Genomic DNA, 12,381 nt, shown 5'->3' with positions numbered 1-12,381 from the left:
TCTCTCTCTCTCTCATACGCACACACATACACTTCCTACTCAAAACAAGATCCAGCAAAACCCTCTGCCCACACAGTTATAATTCCCAAGAGAACTTTCGTATGCCTTTGTTTTGGGCAGTGACAATGTGCACATGTTTTGATTTCAGGTCCCGTATTGGTTCTCATGCTTCAGTTTAATGAAGACAGACCAGCTATTAAACTCGCCAGTTTCGGCAAGGTATACACAGCTTCTAGAGTTCCTTTGACCTTGCAAGTTGGAGGGAGATTTTTTTAACATGTTGCCTATTCAAGGATATTACTGAGTAAATGTTTTGGTTTAACAAATACACGCATTTTCCTACTGGTGTTTGGTTTTAAAAGTGTAAGGTGCTTGGACTCTTTTATAAAGAGCATAAGATAAAGATCAAGATTAGTAAATTAGATAACTGCTATGAAGAGGAACAGCAAAGTTACCCCTGAGTTTTTTCAGTCAGTAAGAAAAAGTCTAAGAACAGCGGAAATGGACAGATATGTTTTTGTAGTTAAGTCATTCCTCACGATTAAAGTGAATTACAACTGTGCTAAAAATAGAATATCCAGAGAGATATAATAAAACTGATTCAGTTAATTTTTTGTTTACTTGAACGTAAACAGGCTTCTGCTGAAAAATATTGCTGGATATTTTGCAAGAAGTTTCTTTAAGCCTTTTCTGTTCTTCCTAAATACTATTGCATGCCTGAGGAAAGGAAAAGAAGTTTGGGGCAGTCCCGCTCAGTCAGCTGGTCAGTCAGACTTCTATCTTTAATACAGAGACGTAACAATTTTTGCTTTGAACGTTACATGAATCACAAATCATCCCTGTCATGTGAATCCAGACACATCACAGTTAGAAGAAAAAAAAAGGTGCCCCAAATGAAGAAGTTTGCCACAGATACATGAATTATAATACTGTTTGGAACTGAAAGACAACAAGATTTCACCTTCTGGAGCATAGATTTCATGGATTCAAATTCCAACACAGTGGTGGTAACTGGTAAGATTTTTATTTTATTCTTCTTTTAGCTAGAGATGGTATGCACACGTGCTTGATCTTGTAAACAGTTCCCTGGAGGGAAAAACAGTAGCAAATGGTCATACTAACAATTCCAAATGGAAAAAACTTGCTGCTGTGCCTTCCTAAGAAAATCAGATGCATGTCAGAGGAAACAGACTGCAGTCTGCCCTCTTTACTGCAATCCAGTTTGGTTTGTTGTTCATTCTCTCCATGTTTTAATCTTTGTTGACATTCTCTCTGATCCAAACCACATAGCTCAAGGCAGTGCAGGCTAGTATTAGATAAAGCTTACCCAAAAGGAGCTCTGAAGCAAGAAAACCAGGTTGCATCACAATGTCACATAGTCAGTGTCCAGAATTAGAGCTACACATGGCAAGTTTCAGAGTCTCAGTTTCATGGCAAGGTAAGGGAGATTTAAACCAGAAATGCTGCCTCATCACTGCTAAACTAGACCATTAAATTTACATATACCAAAGGAGCATGCCCGAACATGCAGCACAAGGGACCAAATTTGGAGTTTCTCTTGCTGGCTATAACTACTGCTGAATCACAGTGGCAGAACCACCAGCGAGAAAATTCTGAGCTTTAAAAGGTTAAAGCTCTTAAGGAATCTTGCTACTTGCTATTCCTCTTGTTGCCACTGGTTCATCTAAAGGCAATCATTACAAGGCAATCTAGACATGTGAGTTGCTGGATAATTTTCCACTGCAGGTCATCTGAGGACATAGGAATGAGGTTGAAGCTACATCAAAGAGATTTGCATCTTGCTGTTTTCAATTAAACACTTCTTTTTTTCTTTAATAGCTGCAAGATGGGCAGAACTAGTTTGGCTTGCTCTAGACATAACTGCAGTTGAACTGGACGGGCGTGCAGAATAGAGCAAGAGGTATTTGGTAACCTCTTCAAAGGCTGACAATCTGGTTCTCTCCTATGATATTTATGGCACATACCCTTGATGGGCACACTTCTTAGCACCTTATTAGGTTTTTCCTCCCCTTAGATAGCCATTTAGGTGCAGAAATCTACTTGTTCAAATAGTTTTAGAGTAGTGTGTCCCGTTAAAGGCACAGGTGCATCTTTAAGCTATTACAGAGATTATCACAGCATGCTTCTGTCACATTTTCCCTGCTCATAATGTAAACCCACTGGCAGTGAGCCCAGTTTATTATATAGTGCCTAATAATATTCAGCCAGTTAGCTCTCCAGGTTGTTGCAGGTATTTCAGTACTGTAAAACTCTCTTACATTTAGTAATTTCTTTCATAGAACAATTTTATCCTAAGCAGTAGTTTTCTTAGGCCACCACTGAGATGCATGTATTTCATTGTGAGCTATTTAATAACTTTACTATAATTCTACAGTTCTGCACACACAGGTACACAAACATGCACAACAATTACAGCTTCAAAATGGAGTAGGTGTCACCCTAATTTTGCTCTGAAAGCGAGTGGGACTAGTGAGGTTTTATGTTCCCTGTTAATGTGAAATGAGTACTATTTCCTCTGTTCCCTCCCCTCAGTACAAACTTAAACCTGGGGAAAACATTGTCAAAAATGTTAGCACCATCAGACTTTTCATAATTTTAAAGAGAAAAGATTGAGCAGTTACGAAATAAGCATTAACAAATCAAGAAACGCTTAAAGTCTAGCATTAATTAAGCTGTCATAAGCCTGCATTGAAGCTTAATTGTCCCCACATACAAGTACCTTTCACTGTGCAAAATAGCAATCATATGCTGTCAAGTATTTATTTGTCCATTTAAGGACTTTTAAATATTTAAGAGTTACAGCATTAAAATCATTTCACAAACTTGTTTTCCTGCCACCCAGTATCTAAGACTTGGCAACACTCTGGACTGAGAACAGTAATTGAGATTAATAAAAGATAGTGGGAGTTTTCCATCAAACTTTTTCATGACAAAATGCCCATCTAGCTCAAAAAAGAGTTTTTTTCCTTTTTACTTAAAGTCTTTCACAAAACAGGATGCATAAAATTAAATGTAGTACTTAGGATTCAAAGAGTCCTTTTCCCTTTCCTCCTCTCTTTTTCTGTGGGGGAAAAAGTAAAGGAAAAGATTTTGCCCAACACCACAAAAAGCACACTTTCCCTGAGAGAACACTTAAGTTTTCATTACTTGGGATTAAAAAAAAAATTATAAATTAAATCAAATTTTACTCTTTCAAACATTTTCATTAAATATGCATATCTTCATCTTCATGAGCTTTAACAATGAGAATGGTGCGTTGACTGTGACCTGGGAGTATTTAACACCAGATCTTTTAGTAGTGGTATTTCTGTGGTTGATGATCCTTTCCCAAAATCATCATTTACATGATCTGCCCTATTGGCTCCAGTACATTTACCAGCTTCAGTTAAGGTTATCTCATAAGTAAGCCTTGACATGAATGAAGATTGCAGGATTAGTTCTTATATCAGTGCATATAAAACATGAAAATACTATTCCCTTAAGTGCTATAAAGGCTAAATCCTATCTAAAAAACTCAACTTCCATAACCAAAAATATGAAGATAAAAAACAAATATGCATGTGCATACATGTCGGCACCTAATCTACAATTGCAGAGTAAGCACAGGTTAAAAGCACCTTTCTTTCTTTCCAGGTTTTGGTCCCTTTAGACAATACCTGGTTAATTCTAGCTGGGAAGCAGTGAAGGTAAGCATAAAAAAAAAAAAAAAGGGAGTGAGGCTGTTTTCAGGCTTTCCATTCCCTTCAAGAAAGTTATTTCTCATGACTCATTAAACAGAATTGTGCCTCATGGAGCAGACTCCCAACATGGAAGAAAGAGGATAATTAAGAAGTGAAACATTATTTTATTTGCAAGATTTTGTGGGGTGTGTGCTATTTAAGCACTTTTCAAAATATTATTCTTGGTTTTTAAAAAGGATGTTTTTTACCCAGGGTGCCTTCTCTACAACTAACGCATATGCCACAGGTTATCTCTGTCTTCAGTAAACGGATCATCTCATACCACAACTCATCTTACCATGTCTGTGTGAGGCGATTTCCTTCTCATACAAGTGTAGCCTATTGGAGTTCTTACTGCCTACTTCAGGAACACAAGACCAAAAGCATGCCGATCCTAAGTATGTTTTCACATCTCAGCTTTGGCTTCCACTTTCAAATGACAGTGAAGTCTACAGTTAAAATTGAAAACAAGGTCATTCAGAACTTTCCCCTCCATACACCTTGACTAGCAGTAACATGTCTAAACAGAGTCCTGAAAATTACTGCTTATTTCCTAAGTATGTGTATTAGAACAAATTTAGCTGGGTGATATAAAGACATGGTTTGGATACTTGGCTTTCAGTATAAACTTTTATGTTACAATTGTTTATTTTCAAATTATTGTTTGTGTGAACCCACATTTCTTGGGACACACCAAAAATTTCCACAAGTAGATTATTTTTCAGGAACAGGATCGCTTGTTTTCAAAATATTATCTAAGTTTTAACAATAACGTAACTTCTCTCTTTAAATATGTCTTACAAAATAAACACCCAACCGTTGTATGTAAGAGTATGTCTGCTACAATGAAACAATTTACTGGTTTGGTACTTTAGTACTCTACCTCAATCCAAAGTGTGAAAGGTCATAGTATATATGTTCAAACAGTAGGAACAGCTGCAGAGATTTGCTGAGCACGTGTAAAAGTCACATGCAAGGTTCGTTCATTCTCTCTAGAACAGACAATGGCTTTTCCTTGAGTTCAGTTACTCTCATAAGGTATTTATGAACAGAGTTATTTTGAGAGGTTCTTTCACGCAAGTTCTTAGCAATTCCAAGGTAGAAAGAAGGTTAACAATGAAATCTGAAACTAGTTCGGGAACAGTCAAGGTAGTAAAACAGAATTGGAAGATTGGTCCAATATCTGCAAGAAACAACAGATATACTGGTAAAAATGGAAAGCAAGACACATAAAACAAACTGAGGGGACTATGTTCTATTAGGGAGACCGAAATAAGCCCATAAATATTTAATTCTTCGGGACACTGAAATGAAAAAGGTAGCTATAAGAAAGTATTAGTAGTGATAGAAAGATGATGACTCTACAGGACTGTAACCGTATTACAAGCTTCTGAAGCTTCAGCTACTGAAGATCTGTCTTGAAAATGAAGTGCAGTCAAGCCAAAACAATTGAAAACCAAGGAGCTAGTACCTTTTTCCAAAGACCAAAGCTAGCAACCCCACCAACCTATACATATTTTCTATTTTAGCTTTGTTGGGTGAAGAATGCTGACTGCAACTTGGTGCTTGGAAGAATAAATCTATTACCCACTCAAAGTCATGAGGGATGTTATCCCTGTAGGCTAACAAGAAACAAAAATACTTCTGTGATACCTTTCCACACACCAGTCATCACAGGAGACCAATAAATTATCTTAACTCCAACTTGACATGTGCCCTAAACCACAAATATTTGTCCGTTGACAATGTTCTTGCTCATTATTTCCTGATTCCTATTGGTTCTAATTTTGGGTGCAAGATCATCTTCTTCTGGCTGAAAATAAAACATGTTCTTTATCTGCAAGCAAAACAGCCTAAAGCGAAAATGCACAGATGAGATGGGGTTTTCTCTAACAATGCCATGCGTTGGCTACGCCAGGAAGTTATTTAACAAGGGCTACAGCATTCCATAATGAAACAGATGTCAGTCCTTGTGTATGGAGGAGAACAAATCCATTTCCCTCTGATGTGACACCCTCTGTGTGGAATTAATTTTATTCATACTGGGGATGCTGCTTAGGTTTCCTATTCCCTGGCAAAGGTGGTTAATCCAGACAATTCAGGGAAATGTGCTGCAAATCTGGAAGTGCTTTGAATGTTGATAGGCTTCTCCACACTAAATAGCAATCTCATGGTATTGTTCCATTGGCCTCGTTCGCATGAGTAGCCCTATGGTCTTCAGGAAGCTTATGCACATATATTAAATATAGCAAAATTAAGTATTCACATCTGGAAGTAATCCTGTATTGGCTTTGGGGTTCCTGCATGGATCACTAAAGTGACATAAAGCCCTCCTGCTGAGTCTCTTTTCTGAGAGCCAAGCAAGAGTACACTCAAAGTCATCCTCAAGAAAGTACTGAGCAGCCAGACCAGAGCTACTGAACATGATTGCTCAGGCTTAATGCCTTTGTAGCATTATCCAGAACTATGCTAATTACTACCTCAAAATGAACTGGATTCTTATCAAGAGCCTGGATACCATGGCAGCCTCGGTGATGATGTAATGCTGATACAAGTCATTTTAAGAGTTCATATCCCAGAAGGGTCTTCACACCAAAAGCATCCAAAATCCTGTAAAAATACATGTAACAGGAGTCCCAGGGTCCTAATTCTCAAAGCATAGCCTTGCCCTCCATGCTTTTTGAAATGGAGTCTTTGCCAAAGAGCAATGGCTTCACTTTTGTGCACAATACTTGCTCTCACGCACAACTACTTCCTTAAGATCCTTGTTACCAGCTTTTCTGTAAGATGCTGTTCCACTCTGCCTGGCTGATGGGATCGCCATTTTCCTGAACCTCTCTTCTTGCTGTAGCAAGATCAATCTTGCTGAGATTGATCCACTGAGCACACAGCCCATTCCAATAGTTGCATCCCTTCTATGCCCTCATTGCGCACTCAGACAAATGGTTGCGTGATATTGTTTCTCTTACAAATTAACTATTTACTACTACCTTTTTGGTGAATAAGCCAACTTCCATTTTCCGAAATCCCCCGGAATGGGATGATAAATGTTAATAAAACTCTCCAAATCTCTATTTCTGCTGGTTTAGAAAGAGTATTTGTTCTGAATTCTTGGATTTCTTATTGATACTATGTAGCAGTGCATTGTCCCACACTGCCTGTTTTATAATATGAAAATATAATTTTCCAAGAATGTGAGGAGTACCCTGTTGTTTTTGCATGAACCCAAGTTCTCATCACAGCACGAGATGACTCACACAGAAGGCATTCATCAGCATTGCATCCACGTAGTTCTCGTTCCTCAGCAAGTACCCCTCCAGTGTTCAGGGAAAAGGATAGTCAAATGGATCTGGAAGTACAGGTGAACCTGTCAATTCAGGGTCGTTGAGAAAAGCTTCAGAGCTTTTATAGGCACTGTCACATGGCCCAGCATGGTTGTCTAACACTAGAAAGACAGCTTCTCTTTTAGAAACCTGTCTCACTAAGTTTTTCATGGTTCTCATAACTCCATTCACCTGAAATAGCCTCCTAAAATATGCACGAAAGCTCCACCAGCCGCACTTTTAACTCTTGAAGTGCAGGACATTGTCTCTAAAGGAAAACACCACCAAGTATTTACTCCACATTTGCTGACAGATCACATTGAGTTGCCACGATGTGTTAGTTCTTCAGCACCACATGGGACCCTCAGAATCCCAGATCCCCCGAATTATTTATTCCATATTACAGATTGATGTTTACACCTAATAACCCTTGATCTGACCCTGTTTCTGTGTCTCCTTCAGAAACTCCTGTCTGGCACTTGGCAGCTAAATAACCTATCAGGGCAGTCTACCATCAAGGTCAAAGTCCCCAGTTAATCGAACACAAATGTAAGTTGAGTGACAACATTCATAGAAATTAAACTGTTAGAGCAAAGAACAGGTCACATTTCCAACTGCTTCTGGGAACTATCTTTGCTATCAGGAGACAAGGATCAGATCTCCAAGTGCAGTTTTTCATCCTGCCACTGACCATGTGGTCTTTAGAAATTTGTCATTTAATCTCTGTCTCTCTCCCTCTCTGCTGCTCTGCTGCAGTTTCATCATCTATGAAACTAAGACAACATTGCTATTTAGTTCCTTCATTTCTGTTCTGGAACTTTCTTACATCCCTAAAGCTTTAAAAAGGTATCTGCAGGATTAAAAAAACAAAACAAAACAACAACAACAAAAAAAACACCACAAAACCCCACCCAACAATCAAACAAAAAAACTTTGTTTGCAACATACTTGCAGACTGACTGGGTCAGCTGATAACTTCTGGTTTTCTTTCTGCACCAACACAAGCCTTTTTGAATGAGGTTCACAAAATTAACACATGCAGCCCCCTGGCCCTCTCCCCAGCAACGCAAGTCAGTGAAAAAGGCAAACTCAGTGAAATCTTCTGGAGTTTTCTAAAAGTTCAAGATGCTTCCAACGCCCCGTGTTAACCACCGCATCTGAGCACAACTGTTCTGTGCAAATGACTTCTCTTTGGGGAGGGCTGTGTAACACCATGGGCCAGAACTCCAGTGGGCTGGGACTGTGACAACTCACCAAGAACTCAAGGTCATCAGCTGATAATGCTGGATTTCATTTCCCTTCTAGAAAAACTTCCCAACAAAGAATCTTCACGCTTTCTTTTCAACCACTTCTCCCACAAAAAAGTCCTCCAAAACTTTTGTCCTCCTCTGAAGTTTCCTTTGCTGTTTCAACTACAAGACAGGCACTTGTTCACTGAATTAACTCACCAGTGTGAGCTCTAGTTTCCAGATGCAGTCATCTTCCTCTAACCATCCTCAGTCTCTCACCTTAAATGCAAAACTGGTTTTGGTTAAGGCTGAGACTTGGCTGAGACAACCTTTTTTTTTTTTTTGTTCCATGTTTGCACAACATCTGGTCTAAAGGGGTATAAGCCCATAGTTAGGATTCTTAGACAACAAAGTAATACACATTATTGACAACATGCTGAAATTGCTTAGGACATAGCGAACTATCTTCCTTTGATACAAATTCTCAGCCCTTTGCTATTGGCCAGCTTCCGGTTTTGTCCTGCACAAAAGTATTTCTGCGTCTTTCTCCCATGACAAATGGTGACAACAGAATGTCAGTCCAGAGAGCACGAGAGGAGAACAGCCTAACAACTTACTTTGGGCCTCCACATTCTGTACCAAAGTTATGGGTAGTTGAGTCCTCCAAGCCTTACTGTTAAAAAGGAAGAATCTCATTAGATGTTAAAATTAAAAGATGCTTTAGAAAAGAAAATGCTAATTGTGAATCAGCTGGGGTTTTCTTTTTTGGAAGCTAAGACACAGTACAGCATTCTTAAGCAAGATGATGCAATGGCCTCTCAAAGACTGTCAGCGCCCAGAGGAAAAAAGGCCGGCACTGTTCTCTGAATGTGTTTACTTCCCTGCAGGCATTGTTTCCTTGCTTGTGTCAAATAGTTTATTGAGCACAGCTAATCAATGTTTCCGCTGACAAGAAAATTGGAACAGTTTATATAGGAAGCCAGCGTTGAAGGGCAAATTTCCCAGTTAGCATGGCTTAGAACCGTGGGCCTCATCCGCACGAGAATCCTTAGTGAGAAATAAAAGCTTGAGAAGACAATGACATTTAATAAAAAGTTACAGGGCTAATCACATACCTCTGCTGCTGACTTTTTGCCTATGCCGCCGCTTAGAAACTTCATCTGTACCCTCCTTTGGTAGTGGTCTACTCAAATGCAACAGGGATTTTCAACCACCATTTTACTTTTCTGGGGCAAAGCTTTCTACCTCAGATGCATTCCTTCTGCATTCTGCCATTGCAGCAGCCTACCTTCTTCCTGGAGGCTTATGCCGTTTTCGTTAGCCTTATTCCACTGAGAAAATAATTTCAAGTCATTTCCACGTGACGTTTATTCTCCAGACCATCTTTTAACCATCTGGCCCATCTGCTGCTTTGAAGGGCGCCTTTGTTTTTCACCTCAATCCTGGGCATAATTTTTGTTTCCTTTGGGAAAATGTTCCATGTGGAACTTCAACTCTACGTAAATGACAGAGAAGTAACATCCCAATACGTGACATTTCCTTTTACTAGGGGACCATATTCTAGACCAAAAAAGAAATTAAACCCATTCTAAATGTGACCTTCCTGATGTTGACAGTCACCTCCAGCAGAGCTTACCTGAACCAGCTCAAGCCAGCAGATCACGCATCACTTGAGCGGACAGCTAATGTGAATTCTCCCTCATTGGTGTCTCTTGATAGTGCAGGTTTATCTACTAGATTTTTGAAAGGAACAGCTCTTGCCTATAGCAGAGCCTATTTAGGTGCTTTCAAGCACCGACCCTTTTTGAGAGATCCTGTATTTCATGGTTCCCCATGGACCACTCCCTAAGCAATAACCACTCCCACCCATTGGAAGACACAACAATGGCTCGACACGGACGTGACATTAGGAAATCGGTCAAAAAAGGGAGAGCCGCCACAAGACAACTGAATCTCACTGCAGACCAGTGTTTAGGAACTGTGGGCTTAGACAGCACTACATCACTCTTTCGTATGTTTTCTCAGTTGGATCAGTCTCATTTCTTTATCACACTCTGAGAAATCCAGTGCTCTTACAAGTCCATGGTGGTTTTTTTGTAAACACAGGAGCTGTCCAAGAGAGGCCTTGGTAAAAACATAGATCTCTGTATCATGCAGCTGCCGGTGGTTTACCAAAAAGCAAAGGAACAAGTCTTCACAATATGGACAACTCTTCAGCCAGTGGTGAGTAATTAGAAAGTTACATAATTTTTCCCCTTCATTTATGAATATTATTATTCTGAGCGGAGCTTCAAAAAGATCTCCAAGAGTACTGCACAGTATGTGCATCAGAACTCCAGAAAGTGACTATTAAAACTGCGATAAAGGTTTCAAACCGAAATTTGGAGCACACAATAATTACAATGCTGTTTTAACCCTGTGCCATTTAAACAGCATAATCGCACACTGAACAAGGAAAAAAAAAAATCCACCATAAATTGCAAAAAAGGTACCACAGCTCTGAAGTCCTGAGCTGACTAGACACAACAAAACCAAACTGAAGCATAATTTTGTTCTCATTTATAATCTCTTATCAAAGTTTTCTTTAGGCATGAGCTACAGCAAGACTCCCTACCTTGAAGCTAGTATTTCACATAATGCTTGGCACCATTACATGTTTTTAAAAAACAGGTCTCATTTTTAATTTCCTGTTATTCACTCTGGTGGGAAAAAACAGCTTACTGTTCACGTTGGGCTGGCTTCATCCGCCAAAGCAATCATCATCCTTGAGCAGTGTGGGAAGAACAAAGGCTACCAAGAGATGGATGCTTGTGGTTTTCACCCAGAAGGTGGCTGTTGCATGCTAGATGGCCCGGAAAAGATTGAATCTACAATTAATATGAAGACTCTCTGGAAAAACATTTCCGTGGAAGGGATTGATATAATCTTTTCCAGAGATGCGGGAAGGTAAACGTTGCATATTGGGGTCTCACATTAAAAGCAGAAGTAACTCAATCAGCTCGTTTAACCTTGAAGAATCTTTCCAATGACTTTTCCTCCAACAAAAATCATTTTCAAGTAAAGTCTTCAGAGGGGCACAAGTATGAAATTGGGATAAATTTAAACTTTATGTAAAGCAGCCTTCATGAAAAACTACAGCCAGTAGATATTTTTCCATGGATTTGTAAATTCCAAAAGAAACAAGTTTCAACATAGCACACCCTGTGATTAACAACCCCAGTAAACCTGAGCTATTAAGAGAGTCTGAAAGCAATACTGACTAGTAGCAGATTTTAATCTATTTTTCCCAACTGGGAGGGATACAAAATGTAAATAGATACACTGAAGAACAGAGCAATTACAGGTACCTTTAGAATTATGTCTGTGATCTCATTATGTGTTTTCAGTAGTCCTGAAGCAATTTTCTACTATGCTAGACTTCATTTAAAAAAAAAAAAACACAGAAAACAGAAAATGATCTTATTTTTAAAAAATAAAAATCAGCTAATTTTTGGCCCTTAATTCCAGGATTTGCACCTGCAAGTTAAAAGTTAAGGCGATAAGGAAAAAAACCCCTGAAGATGGTGAGATTGTATGACTTGCACAAAAAACTGCATTACATGGTTGTAGTTCTAGTAGGCTGCGTTACCTTTCCCATCCCACATAGCTTATAGAAGCCGAGAAAAGAATGCACGTCTTGTGATTTTTTTTATTTAAAGTTCCTTCTGGGTGGGTGTCTGAGAAACCAAACCATCAGATAAGGAACATTTGCTTCTCAAACTTGGTTTATTTCAGCATTTCCTTTATTCACTAGGCAAATATGTTTTTAATAATTTCATAAACCAGATCTGGTTTGGCTACTTAAAGAATATTTAAATTTAATCAAAGTTTACTGTTCCTTAATTCAGGCTTCTGGTTTTGTTTTGTTCGTAATTTTGCAGGTACATCTGTGATTACACCTACTACACTTCTCTGTATTATGGCAATGGAAGAGCAGCTTTCATCCATGTGCCTCCATTATCCAAATCGGTAACAGCAGACTTTCTAGGAAAAGCATTACAGACAATTATCTTAGAAATGTTAAAACAGTGTGGGGAAGAAAGAGAGTAA

The 12,381-nt window shown here is 38.9% G+C and overlaps 1 protein-coding gene across 1 annotated transcript; it reads left to right on the top strand.

Annotated features, from left to right (window-relative positions):
* The first annotated feature begins 980 nt into the window (after nucleotides 1–980).
* LOC104078903 (pyroglutamyl-peptidase 1-like protein) lies at nucleotides 981–12,381 on the top strand. Its single transcript, XM_009580725.1, has 5 exons — nucleotides 981–1,014; nucleotides 3,655–3,707; nucleotides 10,399–10,515; nucleotides 11,009–11,238; nucleotides 12,213–12,381. Exons 1-5 carry the CDS (start codon nucleotides 981–983, stop codon nucleotides 12,379–12,381), a joined length of 603 nt encoding a protein of 200 aa, XP_009579020.1.

Source organism: Fulmarus glacialis, unplaced genomic scaffold, assembly GCF_000690835.1.
Source record: "Fulmarus glacialis isolate BGI_N327 unplaced genomic scaffold, ASM69083v1 scaffold21416, whole genome shotgun sequence".
NCBI lineage: Eukaryota > Metazoa > Chordata > Aves > Procellariiformes > Procellariidae > Fulmarus > Fulmarus glacialis.
This window is presented reverse-complemented; position numbering and strand designations above follow the sequence as displayed.